Source organism: Bombina bombina, chromosome 3, assembly GCF_027579735.1.
Source record: "Bombina bombina isolate aBomBom1 chromosome 3, aBomBom1.pri, whole genome shotgun sequence".
NCBI lineage: Eukaryota > Metazoa > Chordata > Amphibia > Anura > Bombinatoridae > Bombina > Bombina bombina.
Window position 1 is genome coordinate 236274919 of NC_069501.1, and position 19206 is coordinate 236294124.

General features: G+C 41.3%; 1 protein-coding gene across 1 annotated transcript in view; it reads left to right on the top strand.

Moving 5' to 3' along the window:
• POLDIP2 (DNA polymerase delta interacting protein 2) overlaps nt 1–19206 on the top strand; it is a 59899-nt gene that overhangs the window by 20889 nt on the left and 19804 nt on the right. Inside the window, exon 2 of the mRNA XM_053706207.1 lies at nt 14036–14117. Within this exon, the coding sequence (XP_053562182.1) occupies nt 14036–14117 (82 nt within the window). The remainder of the gene's footprint in view (nt 1–14035; nt 14118–19206) is intronic.

The following is a 19206-nucleotide window of genomic DNA, read 5'->3' on the forward strand; positions in this document are numbered from 1 at the left end:
CCTTACTTCTCTAGTAGTGAGTCCAGTGTACTGCACTTCGCATTCTATACAAGTAAGCAGGTAAATGGAATAAGTGGCTCTACAATTTGAGCATCCTTTAAATTCAAAAACCTCTCCTGTTACACTGCTTTTAAATTCTTGTCTAGGGTCTAACTTCTCGCAGGCTTTACAATGTAAATTGCCGCATCTAAATACCCCTCTATGTTCTAACCATGAGCTTCTTCTCTGAAGCTCAGATTTCAACTGTGTAGGAGCAATTCTATTTCCAATGGACAGTCCTTTTCTGAATGCAAACCTGCACATTCTTGGACTAATCTCCTCCAACCCATCATCAGCTTTTATCATAAACAGATTTTTTCTGATGATTTGACAAATTTCCTCATACTGATTACTATATTGGGTGACAAAAGTCACCATTTTCTCCTCCTTAATATCACGCTTTTTTGATAGATCCCTATAATTAAGGTAAATTGACCTGTCTTGGCCATCAATATCTTTTCTTACTGAGTCAATATCTTTTTGTTGATATCCTCTTTCTCTCAATCTTTTACTAAGATCGTCTGCTTGTATACTGTACGTATCCATGTTTGTACAGTTTCTCTTGAGCCGTATATATTGACCCCTTATAACTGATTTAAAGACCCTTTGGGGATGATTACTGCGGGCATGCAATATAGTATTGCCCGATATGGGCTTTCTATATAATTCCACCTCAATTTTGCTTTGATTCTCTCCTTTAAGGGTAACATCTAAGTAGTTAATACTGCTCTTCCCTACTTCAAAGGTGAAATTAATCCCCACATCATTTGTGTTCAGTTTTTCCACAAACCTCTTCGCCTCCTCCGGTCTACCACACCATACCGAATATCAAATCGTCTATATATCGTTTGTAATAAACAATGTGGTCCCTATCAGTGTTTTCACCCCCAAAGATGTGGGACAGCTCCCACCATCCCATGAATAAATTCGCATAGGATGGTGCAAATTTTGCTCCCATGGCCGTCCCACATCTCTGGAGGTAAAATTCCCCCTCGAAGGCGAAGAAGTTGTGGCTCAGTAAAAATTCTGTTACTCGTAAGATGTACTTACATAGATCTTCATCAAAGGATTTATTTCTATGAAGAAAATAGTTTAATGCCTCCAAACCTTTCTCATGTCTAATAGAGGAATATAACGAGACTACATCTATAGTCAACCATATGTAGTTTTCTTTCCAATCTATAGATTCCATTTCTAGTAATAACTGTTTGGTGTCTCTTAAAAAACTTGGTAACTGTTTCACCAATGGTTGGAGAATTTCGTCCAACCATTCTGAAAGATGTTCAAAAATAGAATTGATGCCACTTATTATAGGCCTTCCTACCACATTTTCTAAGGATTTGTGGACTTTGGGCAAAAAATTGAAGATCGGAATAACGGGGTGGTCTACCAACAAAAATTCTTTGGTTTTGTCATCCACAAAACCACCTTCAATTACATCATCAACTAAGTGCCCAAGTTCCTTTTGAAATCGTTGTGTAGGGTTAAAAGTCAACTTAGTGTATTGATTCGGATTACTCAACTGTCTGTGGGCTTCTTTGACAAAGAAGGTTCGGTCCATAACCACGACCGAACCCCCCTTGTCTGCTGCCCTAATTACTAAATCATTTCTGTTTCCCAATTTCTTTAACGCTAAATGCTCTTCTTTGGTCAAATTTTTCCTTTTATATTTATTTACACGATAAGCTAATTTATTTAAATCCCTTTCAACTCGTTTTTAGAATTTCTCCAAAATTTCTCCCCTAGATTGAATAGGATAAAAAGAGGAAACTCGTTTTAAAGATGGTCCTTTTACTATCTGCCTGTTTGCAAATTCACTGTTACTTTCATTATATAATGATTCCAGAGTTTCCAGATCACATTCCTCCTGATAGCTAAGGTTCCTACTCATAGGATATCTTTCTCTTTCAGACTGCAGGTGACCAAATACCTCTCCGCTCTCATCATTTTTAAAATGTTTTTTCAATGTTAAATTTCGAATCAGTTTATTGGTATCAATTAGAGTCTGAAAGAGATTAAAATCCTCACTTGGGACAAAATTCAAACCTAAACTCAATACTCTAATTTCAGTTTCATTTAATTCAGAGGAGGAAAGGTTAATTACTGAGTTAACTTGTATTTCGTTTGTGACCTCCCTCTCCGTGGTGGGAGCTGATTCTCCCTTATTTTTCCATCTCTTCCCCCCCCTTCTGATTCTTTTGTTTTTACCTGAAAAACCTGCGCTACTTCTTGTTCTTTATCTCTATCAGATGCAGTCAGTGATGTCCCTGATGTAGAGGGCCCTACCTGCTGATAATTAGAAGCTTCTTGGGTTAAGTTAAATTTAAGAATAGAGTCTGTTTTAGACCTAGCTCCCATATCTTCGGTGTTCACTAGGTTCTGTCTATCCTCATCTCCTGAATTGGACCCTTCCCCTGAAGTGTGTCCCTCCTCCTGAGAGTCCCCCTCACTATCTGTAAAAGTGACCTTTTTATTTTTTCTATTCTTACTCTTATTTTTTCCTTTTCCTTGTTTTTTGCCTTTGTTTGTAAAAAATTCATTTTCCCTTCTATAACTGAATCTTTGTTTCTTATTCCAAATGTACACTTTATTTGTTTAGAAATCAATAGAATCTCTAACAAATTTATCATGTTTGATTTCCATAATCATACGTTTGGTGTCGGCTATGATCTCATGTAATATTTTATCAAATTTGGAATATTGTAATTCCCCTTTTCTGCGGTTGCATTCAATTTGTAAAACATCAATTTCATTGGAAACTTCATTTAAAGCTTTACGTTTAAACTCTAATAACATTCTCATTAATCTTATAGAGCATTCTGACAGAATTCCGTTCCAATTTTTTACAAATTCAGCATCATCCACAGTAAATGTGGGGAATTTATTTACTCTTAGACCCCTAGGGATTAACCCTGCATCCAAATATTTTTCTAGAGTCCATACGTCCCATTTCAGCCTGGTTTCTTTTATCATCAAATCTTCAATTGTCTCAAACAACTTGCTTAATGAGAACATAGAACAGTCCGTAGTAAACACACATTCCAAATCGCTCCGATCACTCACTCTGTCCACAGTTGGTTTTAGTGAATAGTATTGCAAAGTTCCTTCACTGTTAACTTCTAGCTCCATAATTAAATGCTGTTCCGTATATTCACATACAAAAGATATGTATTTCCCCAAAGAGTCCACCAATCTAATGGTTTAGCGTTCTTATGGATATTAACAGTGCTCCAGCTATTGCGGGCAATCCGCCGCTCCTCTATAGATACACCAAAGGCTTAGCACCTGTCCTATATCCTTATGTTGCCAAGTCCAAACTTAAACCCCATTGCTATGTGACATTAATAAATTACACCCATCACAAGATTTCAATTCACACATTTCAAACTTCACTTCTGGGTTAAACACTCACATTCGCCCGTTGTCCGGAACTCATCCCCCTCTTATAGACAAACCCGGTATTCACCTGTGGTCTGCTTTGGAGACTCCACTATCGCGGAAGCCCGGCTCGTCCTTGCTCGGCGTTCTGTGTTTCTCTGTTACCCCTTCGTGTGTGTGCTCGTTGACGTTCAGGGCGTGCTTCCGTCACAATACCTGCAGTGGGGCGTGGTGGAAATCGCTGCCGTGTGTGCACTTCAGTGATTACTCAGGTAATTCTCAAATAACGAAAAAAGGCACCTTCACGGTTATGCGGTTAAAAGGTCTTTTGTTTATTTCTTGAACAGCAAACAAATTCTTGAATTCAGCTCAGGATGGAAAGTTTGGGTTATTCCCAGTGACCCATTTATTAATGTCACATAGCAGTGGGGTTTAAGTTTGGACTTGGCAACATAAGGATATAGGACAGGTGCTAAGCCTTTGGTGTATCTACAGGTTAGAAAGCTGCCACAGCAGAATTCAAACTCCCAACCTCCAGCTACTTAGGCAGGATAGATATCCCTTAAAGGGACATTATACACATTTTTTCTTTGCATAAATGTTTTGTAGATAATCTATTTATATAGCCCATAAAGTTTTTTTTTTTTTTTTTAAATTAATGTACAGTTTTGCTTATTTTTAAATAACATTGCTCTGATTTTCAGACTCCTAACCAAGCCCCAAAGTTTTATGTGAATACGCTCGACTACCTACTCCAGCTTTCTCCTGTTTGTGTAAAGGGTCTTTTCATATGCAAAAGAAGGGGGAGGGGGGGAGTGTCTTATTTGTCACTTGCAGTGGGCTTTCCAGCTACCTTTTCAACAAAGCCAAACTGACAGCTTCTAAGTAAGTTTTTAAACAGTTTTCTCCAACATAGGTGTGTCCGGTCCACGGCGTCATCCTTACTTGTGGGATATTCTCTTCCCCAACAGGAAATGGCAAAGAGCCCAGCAAAGCTGGTCACATGATCCCTCCTAGGCTCCGCCTACCCCAGTCATTCTCTTTGCCGTTGTACAGGCAACATCTCCACGGAGATGGCTTAGAGTTTTTTAGTGTTTAACTGTAGTTTTTATTATTCAATCAAGAGTTTGTTATTTTGAAATAGTGCTGGTATGTACTATTTACTCAGAAACAGAAAAGAGATGAAGATTTCTGTTTGTATGAGGAAAATGATTTTAGCAACCGTCACTAAAATCCATGGCTGTTCCACACAGGACTGTTGAGAGCAATTAACTTCAGTTGGGGGAACAGTGAGCAGTCTCTTGCTGCTTGAGGTATGACACATTCTAACAAGACGATGTAATGCTGGAAGCTGTCATTTTCCCTCTGGGATCCGGTAAGCCATGTTTATTACGATTGTAAATAAGGGCTTCAAAAAGGGCTTATTAAGACTGTAGACTTTTTTTGGGCTAAATCGATTGATTATTAACACATATTTAGCCTTGAGGAATCATTTTATCTGGGTATTTTGATATAATAATATCGGCAGGCACTGTTTTAGACACCTTATTCTTTAGGGGCTTTCCCAAAGCATAGGCAGAGCCTCATTTTCGCGCCGGTGTTGCACACTTGTTTTTGAGAGGCATGGCATGCAGTTGCATGTGAGAGGAGCTCTGATACTTAGAAAAGACTTTCTGAAGGCGTCATTTGGTATCGTATTCCCCTTGGGGCTTGGTTGGGTCTCAGCAAAGCAGATACCAGGGACTGTAAAGGGGTTAAAGTTCAAAACGGCTCCGGTTCCGTTATTTTAAGGGTTAAAGCTTCCAAATTTGGTGTGCAATACTTTTAAGGCTTTAAGACACTGTGGTGAAAATTTGGTGAATTTTGCACAATTACTTCATGTTTTTTCGCATTTGCAGTAATAAAGTGTGTTCAGTTTAAAATTTAAAGTGACAGTAACGGTTTTATTTTAAAACGTTTTTTGTACTTGTTTCAAGTTTATGCCTGTTTAACATGTCTGAACTACCAGATAGACTGTGTTCTGAATGTGGGGAAGCCAGAATTCCTATTCATTTAAATAAATGTGATTTATGTGACAATGACAATGATGCCCAAGATGATTCCTCAAGTGAGGGGAGTAAGCATGGTACTGCATCATTCCCTCCTTCGTCTACACGAGTCTTGCCCACTCAGGAGGCCCCTAGTACATCTAGCGCGCCAATACTCCTTACTATGCAACAATTAACGGCTGTAATGGATAATTCTGTCAAAAACATTTTAGCCAAAATGAACACTTATCAGCGTAAGCGCGACTGCTCTGTTTTAGATACTGAAGAGCATGACGACGCTGATATTAATATTTCTGAAGGGCCCCTAACTCAGTCTGATGGGGCCAGGGAGGTTTTGTCTGAGGGAGAAATTACTGATTCAGGGAACATTTCTCAACAAGCTGAACCTGATGTGATTGCATTTAAATTTAAGTTGGAACATCTCCGCATTCTGCTTAAGGAGGTATTATCCACTCTGGATGATTGTGACAAGTTGGTCATCCCAGAGAAACTATGTAAAATGGACAAGTTCCTAGAGGTGCCGGGGCTCCCAGAAGCTTTTCCTATACCCAAGCGGGTGGCGGACATTGTTAATAAAGAATGGGAAAGGCCCGGTATTCCTTTCGTCCCTCCCCCCATATTTAAAAAATTGTTTCCTATGGTCGACCCCAGAAAGGACTTATGGCAGACAGTCCCCAAGGTCGAGGGAGCGGTTTCCACTTTAAACAAACGCACCACTATACCCATAGAGGATAGTTGTGCTTTCAAAGATCCTATGGATAAAAAATTAGAAGGTTTGCTTAAAAAGATGTTTGTTCAGCAGGGTTACCTTCTACAACCAATTTCATGCATTGTCCCTGTCGCTACAGCCGCATGTTTCTGGTTCGATGAGCTGATAAAGGCGGTCGACAGTGATTCCCCTCCTTATGAGGAGATTATGGACAGAATCAATGCTCTCAAATTGGCTAATTCTTTCACCCTAGACGCCACCTTGCAATTGGCTAGGTTAGCGGCTAAGAATTCTGGGTTTGCTATTGTGGCGCGCAGAGCGCTTTGGTTGAAATCTTGGTCGGCTGATGCGTCTTCCAAGAACAAGCTACTTAACATTCCTTTCAAGGGGAAAACGCTGTTTGGCCCTGACTTGAAAGAGATTATCTCGGATATCACTGGGGGTAAGGGCCACGCCCTTCCTCAGGATCGGCCTTTCAAGGCAAAAAATAAACCTAATTTTCGTCCCTTTCGTAGAAACGGACCAGCCCAAAGTGCTACGTCCTCTAAGCAAGAGGGTAATACTTCTCAAGCCAAGCCAGCTTGGAGACCAATGCAAGGCTGGAACAAGGGAAAGCAGGCCAAGAAACCTGCCACTGCTACCAAGACAGCATGAAATGTTGGCCCCCGATCCGGGACCGGATCTGGTGGGGGGCAGACTCTCTCTCTTCGCTCAGGCTTGGGCAAGAGATGTTCTGGATCCTTGGGCGCTAGAAATAGTCTCCCAAGGTTATCTTCTGGAATTCAAGGGACTTCCCCCAAGGGGGAGGTTCCACAGGTCTCAGTTGTCTTCAGACCACATAAAAAGACAGGCATTCTTACATTGTGTAGAAGACCTGTTAAAAATGGGAGTGATTCATCCCGTTCCATTAAGAGAACAAGGGATGGGGTTCTACTCCAATCTGTTTATAGTTCCCAAAAAAGAGGGAACGTTCAGACCAATCTTAGATCTCAAGATCTTAAACAAGTTTCTCAAGGTTCCATCGTTCAAGATGGAAACCATTCGAACTATTCTTCCTTCCATCCAGGAAGGTCAATTCATGACCACGGTGGATTTAAAGGATGCGTATCTACATATTCCTATCCACAAGGAACATCATCGGTTCCTGAGGTTCGCATTCCTGGACAAACATTACCAGTTCGTGGCGCTTCCTTTCGGATTAGCCACTGCTCCAAGGATTTTCACAAAGGTACTAGGGTCCCTTCTAGCTGTGCTAAGACCAAGGGGCATTGCTGTAGTACCTTACTTGGACGACATTCTGATTCAAGCGTCGTCCCTTCCTCAAGCAAAGGCTCACACGGACATTGTCCTGGCCTTTCTCAGATCTCACGGATGGAAAGTGAACGTGGAAAAGAGTTCTCTATCTCCGTCAACAAGGGTTCCCTTCTTGGGAACAATAATAGACTCCTTAGAAATGAGGATTTTTCTGACAGAGGCCAGAAAAACAAAACTTCTAGACTCTTGTCGGATACTTCATTCCGTTCCTCTTCCTTCCATAGCTCAGTGCATGGAAGTGATCGGGTTGATGGTAGCGGCAATGGACATTGTTCCTTTTGCACGCATTCATCTAAGACCATTACAACTGTGCATGCTCAGTCAGTGGAATGGGGACTATACAGACTTGTCTCCGAAGATACAAGTAAATCAGAGGACCAGAGACTCACTCCGTTGGTGGCTGTCCCTGGACAACCTGTCACAAGGGATGACATTCCGCAGACCAGAGTGGGTCATTGTCACGACCGACGCCAGTCTGATGGGCTGGGGCGCGGTCTGGGGATCCCTGAAAGCTCAGGGTCTTTGGTCTCGGGAAGAATCTCTTCTACCGATAAATATTCTGGAACTGAGAGCGATATTCAATGCTCTCAAGGCTTGGCCTCAGCTAGCGAGGGCCAAGTTCATACGGTTTCAATCAGACAACATGACAACTGTTGCGTACATCAACCATCAGGGGGGAACAAGGAGTTCCCTGGCGATGGAAGAAGTGACCAAAATCATTCTATGGGCGGAGTCTCACTCCTGCCACCTGTCTGCTATCCACATCCCAGGAGTGGAAAATTGGGAAGCGGATTTTCTGAGTCGTCAGACATTGCATCCGGGGGAGTGGGAACTCCATCCGGAAATCTTTGCCCAAGTCACTCAGCTGTGGGGCATTCCAGACATGGATCTGATGGCCTCTCGTCAGAACTTCAAAGTTCCCTGCTACGGGTCCAGATCCAGGGATCCCAAGGCGGCTCTAGTGGATGCACTAGTAGCACCTTGGACCTTCAAACTAGCTTATGTGTTCCCGCCGTTTCCTCTCATCCCCAGGCTGGTAGCCAGGATCAATCAGGAGAGGGCGTCGGTGATCTTGATAGCTCCTGCGTGGCCACGCAGGACTTGGTACGCAGATCTGGTGAATATGTCATCGGCTCCTCCTTGGAAGCTACCTTTGAGACGAGACCTTCTTGTTCAGGGTCCGTTCGAACATCCGAATCTGGTTTCACTCCAGCTGACTGCTTGGAGATTGAACGCTTGATCTTATCGAAGCGAGGATTCTCAGATTCTGTTATCGATACTCTTGTTCAGGCCAGAAAGCCTGTAACTAGAAAGATTTACCACAAAATTTGGAAAAAATATATCTGTTGGTGTGAATCTAAAGGATTCCCTTGGGACAAGGTTAAGATTCCTAGGATTCTATCCTTCCTTCAAGAAGGATTGGAAAAAGGATTATCTGCAAGTTCCCTGAAGGGACAGATTTCTGCCTTGTCTGTGTTACTTCACAAAAGGCTGGCCGCTGTGCCAGATGTTCAAGCCTTTGTTCAGGCTCTGGTTAGAATTAAGCCTGTTTACAAACCTTTGACTCCTCCTTGGAGTCTCAATTTAGTTCTTTCAGTTCTTCAGGGGGTTCCGTTTGAACCCTTGCATTCCGTTGATATTAAGTTATTATCTTGGAAAGTTTTGTTTTTAGTTGCAATTTCTTCTGCTAGAAGAGTTTCAGAATTATCTGCTCTGCAGTGTTCTCCTCCTTATCTGGTGTTCCATGCAGATAAGGTGGTTTTACGTACTAAACCTGGTTTTCTTCCAAAAGTTGTTTCTAACAAAAACATTAACCAGGAGATTATCGTACCTTCTCTGTGTCCGAAACCAGTTTCAAAGAAGGAACGTTTGTTGCACAATTTGGATGTTGTTCGCGCTCTAAAATTCTATTTAGATGCTACAAAGGATTTCAGACAAACATCTTCCTTGTTTGTTGTTTATTCCGGTAAAAGGAGAGGTCAAAAAGCAACTTCTACCTCTCTCTCTTTTTGGATTAAAAGCATCATCAGATTGGCTTACGAGACTGCCGGACGGCAGCCTCCCGAAAGAATCACAGCTCATTCCACTAGGGCTGTGGCTTCCACATGGGCCTTCAAGAACGAGGCTTCTGTTGATCAGATATGTAGGGCAGCGACTTGGTCTTCACTGCACACTTTTACCAAATTTTACAAGTTTGATACTTTTGCTTCTTCTGAGGCTATTTTTGGGAGAAAGGTTTTGCAAGCCGTGGTGCCTTCCATTTAGGTGACCTGATTTGCTCCCTCCCTTCATCCGTGTCCTAAAGCTTTGGTATTGGTTCCCACAAGTAAGGATGACGCCGTGGACCGCACACACCTATGTTGGAGAAAACAGAATTTATGTTTACCTGATAAATTACTTTCTCCAACGGTGTGTCCGGTCCACGGCCCGCCCTGGTTTTTTTAATCAGGTCTGATAATTTATTTTCTTTAACTACAGTCACCACGGTACCATATGGTTTCTCCTATGCAAATATTCCTCCTTAACGTCGGTCGAATGACTGGGGTAGGCGGAGCCTAGGAGGGATCATGTGACCAGCTTTGCTGGGCTCTTTGCCATTTCCTGTTGGGGAAGAGAATATCCCACAAGTAAGGATGACGCCGTGGACCGGACACACCGTTGGAGAAAGTAATTTATCAGGTAAACATAAATTCTGTTTTATACTGGATTTTTATATCAGTATCTGTGCATCTTATTCTTTATAGTAGTGTCTATTACATGCAGTTATATGAAAATGAGTGTATACTGTCCCTTTAAGTCACTTAGACCTTTATCAACTGGCAGTACACGGTCAGAACTCAACAGAGCAGTCAGATCCACTCAGAGGTAACGGACCCAGTCCAAAAGGATTGGCAACGTCCGAATACAAAAATTCTCTGAACCACACCTCAGAAGAAAAAGGAGGGGCCTAAAAAGGAACGTACCCATGGGAGAACAACTCTGACCAATATTTAAATCTTGCTTGCTACCACGAAGCCATGACAGAAATACAATGTGCTCGGGTTCCAGAACCCCTACACGACCCCCTTCCTAAAAGGGACCACTCCCAACAAGGGAGATAGGACACTAACTCCAGTGTCCCAGTACCAGAATTCAGCCCCATGACCTCTTGCACGCAAGGAAGGGCAGAACCCCTCGGAGAACGAGAAGAGAAGGACCTTTGGGGCGACAATGGATACTGTATTCAGAAGCCTCCCCGAAGGAGGGTAACTCAAAGGAACCACTTCCCCAGCCATAGGTATGGAGAAGAGATGAGAGGAAGGTATAAGAAACCATTCGGTCATACCGACAGCTCCGTTGAACCAAACAACCACAAGCCCACATCAAGGTGCAAAAGCTGCCCCTGTCACTACTGTAAGATCCCGCCTGAGAGAGAGCAAAACTAACCCTCAGGCAGTTACCATATCTCCCCTGAAGGGACAGCAGATGTTCCAAAACCCAAAGGTTTGAAACTGAACCACCCAGGACCGATCCAGAACCGGACTCCGACAAGAGATATGGCCAAAAGCCAGATCCCCAGAACCCGAGACTGGTCGATGTTCTAACCACCTGAGGAACCATCAAGGCACCTTACACGGAGGAGTGCACCCTGGGCACTGCATCCCACGTCCCAACGTCCCTGGACATTGGACGCTCTAAATAGATTCAGACCAAAGAGCCTAGAAGGACAACTTAACAGGCCTGAGTAGAGGGCAGCCAGCACCCGGAGGAGCGCTTGAAACCAGGACCCTCTACTTGCAAACCCAAAGAGCTAGTCTCTTAGAGAGTCAAAAGGAAACACCCCTTAAAGACCACAGGTTTACACGGAACAGGCTCCAACAAGCCCTTGGGATTAGAAGGTGATAAAATCACCAAGACCCCTACAGGATCAGCCTTCCGGAAAATCCTTTACCACACAGGAAAAATGGTGGGAGCCTCACAATTCCTGGCAGATAAGTCGACCAGGGGAATGCCGGGGAAAAACAGGGTATAACCCTAAACTCCTGCACTCCCATAGAAGAGTGTGCACTCCAAAAAAAGAAAGAATAAGGATCTACCCGAACTTCCAAAACAGATGGCCGGACCACCCAAGAAGGGAAACAAGTAGCCCCAGCGACCTACAAGAGGTACCTGCGACTAGGCCACAAAAAAAGACATCCAGAAGATACCAAAAGTGATTCATCATCCATCTGGTACCCCTGGCGCCCAGGGGTCATCCAAATCCATGGGAGTGGAGAACTTTGGTTCCAAGGCCAACGGGCCTCTCCTGATGAGCCACAGCAGGTTCCGAGACCGGAACCCCCTCGACATTAGGAACGGGAGGCGGACTGATGCAATCCCTCCAACTTCTTCTAGTAATGGAGGCAACAAGAAAAATGAGCACTATCTAAGTGAACAAGCCAGCGCACCGGCACCACGTTGTTGACATGAACCGTAAGGAACACCAGCTGGCGCCCGACCAGTATCCGCCTGGTACGAGAGCACTCCAGAACCGTCTAAGGTCCAAGAAAAATCAAAGCCCCCAAAGGGATTGATAACATAAACTATAAACTACTAAACTATGTCATTATATAGTACTGCGCAACTTCCGAGGAAGTGCCCACGCGCCAACAAAATCGCAAGTATCAGTTCCAGAGAAGAAACGTTCCCACCACGGAGAATCATAACAAACCTGAGCTTCGTAAAACAAATTAAACACATCCTAACTGGATCAAAGAAAATAAAGGCAGCACCCATGGGTGAACGCCCAAGGAGAATGGGCACGCTAACGGGACCAGGCGATCAGAGGTCCCATTCTCCCAAGCTCAGAACTGGAACAGATACTTAAAAGAAAAAGAACGGAGACATCAAGGAGATTGGCTTCATCCCCATATGTCTAACCCAGTTTGCCTTCCGGCACAGAATACCAAGGGTCCATCGGCCCAGTAGGACCGGAAACCTTCAGCACCGCCAAACATGCCTTAGTAGAACATGAAGACATGCCAGTCTATAACGGAAGGCTAAATGTTCCCCCGCCGGATCGATGGACGACCTCGGCCCCGAGGGAGGGGCCCCTGAAGCCCAGAAGGTCGAACTGACTCAGGCGATCTCTTGCTCGACGGTCCCTGGTTAACATGTGGAACTGTGCTGTAACCTCTAGAGGAAACAGGCCACCTTTCGGAGAAGGAGTAACGGCCATAGGGACACCTGCTTGCTTAACGCACTCTACATTCCCTGATTCGGGGGAAGAGAGTACTCTAGAATGGCAATCGGAACATAACTGATGGGCATGGATAACCCGGGTCATTTCATACTCCTCTAAAGATGTATACTCCGAGTCGGAGATGTCAGTCTCCAAAAAATCAGAATCCTCCATAACTTGGAGATTGCAGATATGGACTAAAACTAAATGGCACCTTACACCCCCAATGGCTGGGGCACTCACAACCTCCTGTGAACCAGACAACTAACGAGCAGACTCTCTCCGTCGCCACTCGGTCAGAGTACAGAAATGGAATGACAACGTGAACACACCCAGTCACGAGGTGCACCATGTAGGTCAGCAAAAAAGGCACGCCCATCCAAAAAGACCGTTATGTTCTAAATAGCCATGACCCCAAGCATCACTACATATTAGCAGACAGAATCACATAACAAACATGATTAAAGTCCCCCCTGTTCAATAATCCCCCACATGAGATATTAACCCTTGATTCCATTTTAAGATAAAGGAGTCCCTCTGGGACCCTGACTTCTTTCGTTAACATTACATTCCCATATCGAAATAAAATGAAACAATCTCACAGGAACACAGCCCTTCAAGTGTGACAGATAGTAGAATCGCTTCCGACATGGACTTGTGTAAAAAAAAGGCAGGCAGCGAAACTAGTAAACGCTGATTGCCCAGGAGCTGTTAACATGAGTCTGGATGGTTTCGCAGAGACAACACTCCCTGCATCTCCGGACTTTTATCCATGCTCTCACTGAGAGGCTGACAGGATTACTTAAAACTCCAGTCCCATTTCAAAGGGTACTACCCTCCTTAAGAGACTCTCTTCAATCTTCTGAAACCTCTCTGCCAATCTCCTGTGACGAAAGGCAAAGAATGACTGGGGATGAGGGAAGTGGGGGAGGTATTTAAGCCTTTGGCTGGGGTGTCTTTGCCTCCTCCTGGTGGCCAGGTTCTGAATTCCCAAAAGTAATGAATGCAGCTGTGGACTATTCTTCTATGCTCTCTATTAAAGCCTACAGGGCAATTGCAATAGCGAGGTCGCTGTATCCAAATCCTGTAAGTTTGTGCGCGCTGGGTTTTGCTCGCGTACAAACTTTTAAATTCTAATATGCGCATTTCCAGACGTGCAAAAAGCTTACTAAATAGCCCACCACTTGTAATCTAACCCACTGTGTTAAGTCGTTGTGCTAGGTTGATATTTTAAACAATGCTAAATGTGTATGTAACATATACTATTTTAATGCTTTTAGGTATTCTTAGATTTTTATTCCTCCCACTTTTGCCACCATAATGAATATTTATTTACTTATTTTCTAGAAACAGAGCAGAAGGTAAAGTGCTTGAAACAGTTGGGGTATTTGAAGTGCCAAAGCAACAAGGAAAATATGAAACGGGTCAGGTAAGGTTAATCTAAAATAATCATGATTTGCTAAATTGATAAATCAAATATTTAGAAAATTCAAGTAATGCTGGGTATAGAAGGTAAGAAGTATTTTGAATGGACAAAACAGTCCAAAAACTATTGTGGATATCACAATTATTCAGTTTTGCACCACTGTAAGTGCAGATGTTCCATTCAAATGTTCATTGAAAGACAACTTAATTTAAGCCTTTTTATTAAAGAGATACTAAACACATTTTTTTTACTTTCATGATTCAGATAGAGCATGCAGTTTTAAACAACTTTCTAATTTACTGCTATTTATCTTTTTTTTTTTTCTTAGTTCTCTTGCTATTTTTATTTGAAAATCAAGAATGTAGGCTTAGGAACTGGCCCATTTTTGGTTCAGCACTTGGGTTGTGCTTGCTGATTGGTGGCTAAATGTAGCCACCAATCAGCAAGCGCTATCCAGGGTTCTGAACCAAAAATGGGCCGGCTCCTTAGCATAGATTCCTGCCTTTTCAAATAAAGATAGCAAGAGAACGAAGAACAATTGATAATAGGAGTAAATTAGAAAGTTGCATGCTCTATCTGAATCATGAAAGAAAAAGCTTGGGTTTAATATCCCTTTTATTATTAAAGGGACAGTCTACCATAGAATTGTTATTGTTTTAAAAGATAGATAATCCCTTTATTACCCATTCCCAAATTTTGCATAACCAACGCTGTTCTCTTTACCTCTGTGATTACCTTGTATCTAGTAACCTTCTTCCAGCCCCCTGATCACATGACTGTGACTGTTTATCTATTGTCTTGCAGTTAGCATTGTATTGTGCTAAATCTTAAATAACTTTCTGTGCCTGAACACAGTGTTATCTATATGGCCCATGTGTACTTTCTGTCTTTGTGTTGAAAAGAGATTTAAAAAGCATTTGATAAGAGACAGCCCTCAAAGGCTTAGAAATTAGCATATGAGCCTACCTATGTTTAGTTTAAACTAAGAATACCAAGAGAAAAAAGCAAATTTAATTTTAATCAACTTTCCAATTTACTTTTATCATCAAAAGTCCTATCTGAATAATGAAAGTTTAATTTATTCTAGACTGTCCCTTTAAGGTTTTTGCTGCTAAATCCAGAGTACATTTGTGATGCTCTTGTCTGAGCAATTGACTGGCTTATGCTCACTAAGCAGCTACCCTAAAAGTAACCTCTTGCGCCTGATCTGTAATTCAGATGGTTATTTCAAAATTAAAGGGATATTTATTAAAAACACATGTTAAATCAAAGTAAACCTAAAAAGAAGGAACAGGGCAAACAACTTACTTCTTTTCTTGCAAAATAAGCACTCAGAAATTCCCAGTGTAGCCGCTGCCCTCAGGGCATTACAAGAGCTTAAACCCTAAAGATCCTTTACATGACGACTTTATTCTACAACTGTTAAACATTGTGCTTAATCACAACTGCTTTTACCTGCAAACAAGGGGTACCGCAATGGGTACAGCATGTGCTCCCTCCTACGCCAATTTATTCCTAGGCTGGTGGGAGCAAGAATATGTATTCTCTGATGCCAATACACACTTCATTAACCAAATTCCCCTCTGGATGCGTTACAGCGATGGTGTGCTGTTCTTGTGGGAAGGCACTAAATCTGAATTGGATCTGTTTCTGAACAACTTCAATTCCAACAACTTGAATATAAAACTTATGAAGCTAACTTTCATTCAGTTAATTTTTTGGATCTGCAAATTAACAAAACCAGTGAAGGCACACTATCCATGGCTGTACACAGGAAACAAACAGCTACAAACAGTGTTCTGTGCCTATGCCCCTAACACTATTAAAGCCTTACCAACAGGCGAATTCCTCGGGATGAGAAGAAATTGCTCAACCAATCTCGACTATACAAAAAGAGCAAAGGAATTGACAGAATTAATCAACACGGGGCTATAGTAAAAGGGCAATTGATCAACTAGCAGACTAGAACTATTAAAGAAAAAAGATAAATCAAATCAAGAAACAATCAGATTTATATCAACCTACAATCCAGAAAGTTGGCATATCAGGAAAATCCTACAGAACAATTGGCATATTCTGAAATCTAAGTGCAAGTCACTTTGAAGGTCCCAAAACAACTACTACACTCCTTTAAATGTGGCACTTGTAACACGTGTAACTTTATGCTTAAAGTACACATAATACATGATCGCTTCAACAAATGCCATAAAATCAATGCACACATCAATTGCCAAACAGAGGGGGTCGTCTATGCTTTACAATGTAAATGTGAAAAACCTACGTTGGCATGACGACCAGAAAAATAAGAATAAGACTTTCTTCACATTCTTGGTAATAATAATTTTTTCTTTATAGTTCTGAGCATGTTGTACTGCACACAATACTTACCATTGGGTCGTATATTAATATGACACCATCTGCCAACACATTACCCGACTCACCACACATGCTATTCAGCATGGTGTGGCTAATACACAATGTTGGTGGTACACCAATATTCATAATTTTATATTCACTTAATTGTTCTTCACGTAAATATATTTTTTCATCTTTTTCCTTTTTCACTCCTTACATCCCTTACTGATTTAGTTGCTTTAATCACAATTTACCCATAATTTATTATTAAGTCTAGTTCCATTTGGTATAAATCCACAATAATGCAGAATATGTGGCAAGATATACACATGAAGTTGTCATTCTTAGACGTGCAGGCAATCCTTTTTGTTTCAACATAGTGTTTATTTTGAGTCAGTCATTACAAGTTGCATTTTATTTCAATATAGCAGATGCATTTTGCTGTCATTTATTCCCTTTTCCATAAATCGTCTCACCATATATGATTTGAGGTGTGTTTTGAAGGATGGCTGTGATACTGACAGGATTCGCTATCCGCTGATGACATCAGGGAAGGGTAAATTTACACACGCTATAAAAAGCCGACACAATAGAGGCGCGCTTACCCTTAGAAAAAGCCGTTCAGGCGAAACATGTTAGGGACGTTAGGGCACTGGTGAGGAGTCCTAGGAGCTCCTGTGTTTTTAGCTTTTCTTAGGATACCTAAATGTAAAGTTTATTAACTTACTTAGCCATAATGAATTTGAAACGGATGTAAACTGCATATGAAATTACATTGAGAATTTGCTGTATTTATGGTACTGGGGACACCTGCTTTTGAATGAGCTAGGACATCCATCGCATCACACAGCAGATTTCACTTTTGCTGCAGTATAGGAGATCCAATAATATTAATGCATTATATACTATAATTATATAGTGGATCAGTGTGTGTGAATGTCAGTTAGCCGCTCAAACTTATCCACAGCTGATTATGTACCATCTAAAAGTACTGGCACTTTTTGACTATCTGACTTATATAACAGAATTAAAGGGACACTGAACCCAAATTTTTTTCTTTAATGATTCAAATAGAACATGCAATTTTAAGCAACTTTCTAATTTACTTCTATTAATTATTCTTCGTTCTGTTGCTATCTTTATTTGAAAAGGAAGGCATCTAAGCTAAGGAGCCAGCAAATGTTTGGTTCAGAACCATGGACAGCACTGGTTTATTGGTGCTGTCCAATCGGCAAGGACAAACCAGGTTGTTCACGAAAAATGGGCTGGCATCTAAACTTACATTCTTGCTTTTCAAATAAACATACCAAGAGAATGAAGAAAAATTGATAATAGGAGTAAATTAGAAAGTTGCTTAAAATTGTATGTTCTATCTGAATCACGAAAGAAAAGAAAAAAATTGGGTTCAATGTCCCTTTAACCTTACTCTAGGGTGTGGACATACACACACTCCTAATTACATGAGTAAGACACTAACGCATGAGCTGTATATAGCATGATATAGGAGTGTCCCAGCATTTGATATAGTATTACAGCTACTCATTAGCTATTATACTACACACATAGTGCAGTGATTCTGGGCTATACGCTGCTTATATTCACCTTGTGAGTTAACTTGTAGGTACCGAAGAGTTATTTTAGTATTCACTTTTCCTATTGTAATAGTGTGTTTATCAATAAAGGTTATACTTTTTAATATGGATCAATCCCTGTTTATCTGTGGTATCACTCTCTTCTTTCCCCCTCCCCTCCTCGGTCACATGTTGCTAAGGGCATTTAAATACATGTGTTTTTTCAGTCTCTGAACTGATATTTTAATTAACCCTGTGAGTGCTATAATTGTAGTCTATTGTAAAGAGTGGGTCTTGTTACCTCTTTATATTTTCTGTATACTGCAACTACTACACAGCACCTATTTTCCCACAATATATATCTTATTGTAATTTATATTACATAGGATCCTAAGGGTTATGTACAGTATCCAGTAGTGCCATTGGTTTATCTCTAATTTTCCACAAGAGCTGGCATGTTGATAACTTAAAGGGACATGAAACCCATATAGAAAATACAATTTTAAACGTTTCCAATTTACTTCTTCTATTGTTTAACTTGCTTAGTACTCTTGATATCCATTGTTGAAAAGCATACCTAGGTAAGCTCAGGGGTTTGAAGTTAGCAGCTGATTGGAGGCTGCACATATGACTCATTTTATTGGCTTATCAATGTGTGCAGCTTTCTCCCAGTAGAGCATTGCTGCTTCTTCTATAAAAGATACCAAGAGAATGAAGCAAAATTGAAAATATAAGTAAATTGAAAAGTTATTTAAAAATGTATGCTCAGTCAAAAAGTTTGTTTTTTTCTCTGTTGATTTAAGTTGCATTCTGCCTCTTCTGAGCATTGACAAAACAGATTTATTCCTTATCTAGTATTCACTGAACAGTAATGTTACTCTAAAAGTTTTATGACATCATGCTAGAAAAGCTTCCTGTAGAGACCTTTGTAGGGCTGTGACAGGAAGTAATGGACACTGCACAAATTAAGTTTAGTGCTTTTTTATTACAACAATGGAACTGACTATTTTATATCCCTTTAAAAAATCTGAAGCCAACACTGTTTACCCATTTGCTATTACTGCACTTTGTTATTCCCAGTTCATATTCAATGGTGAGAACTGAACGGATCCATGTATAAAAATTAAATAACATTTAAAGGGATAGAAAAGTCAAAATTAAACTTG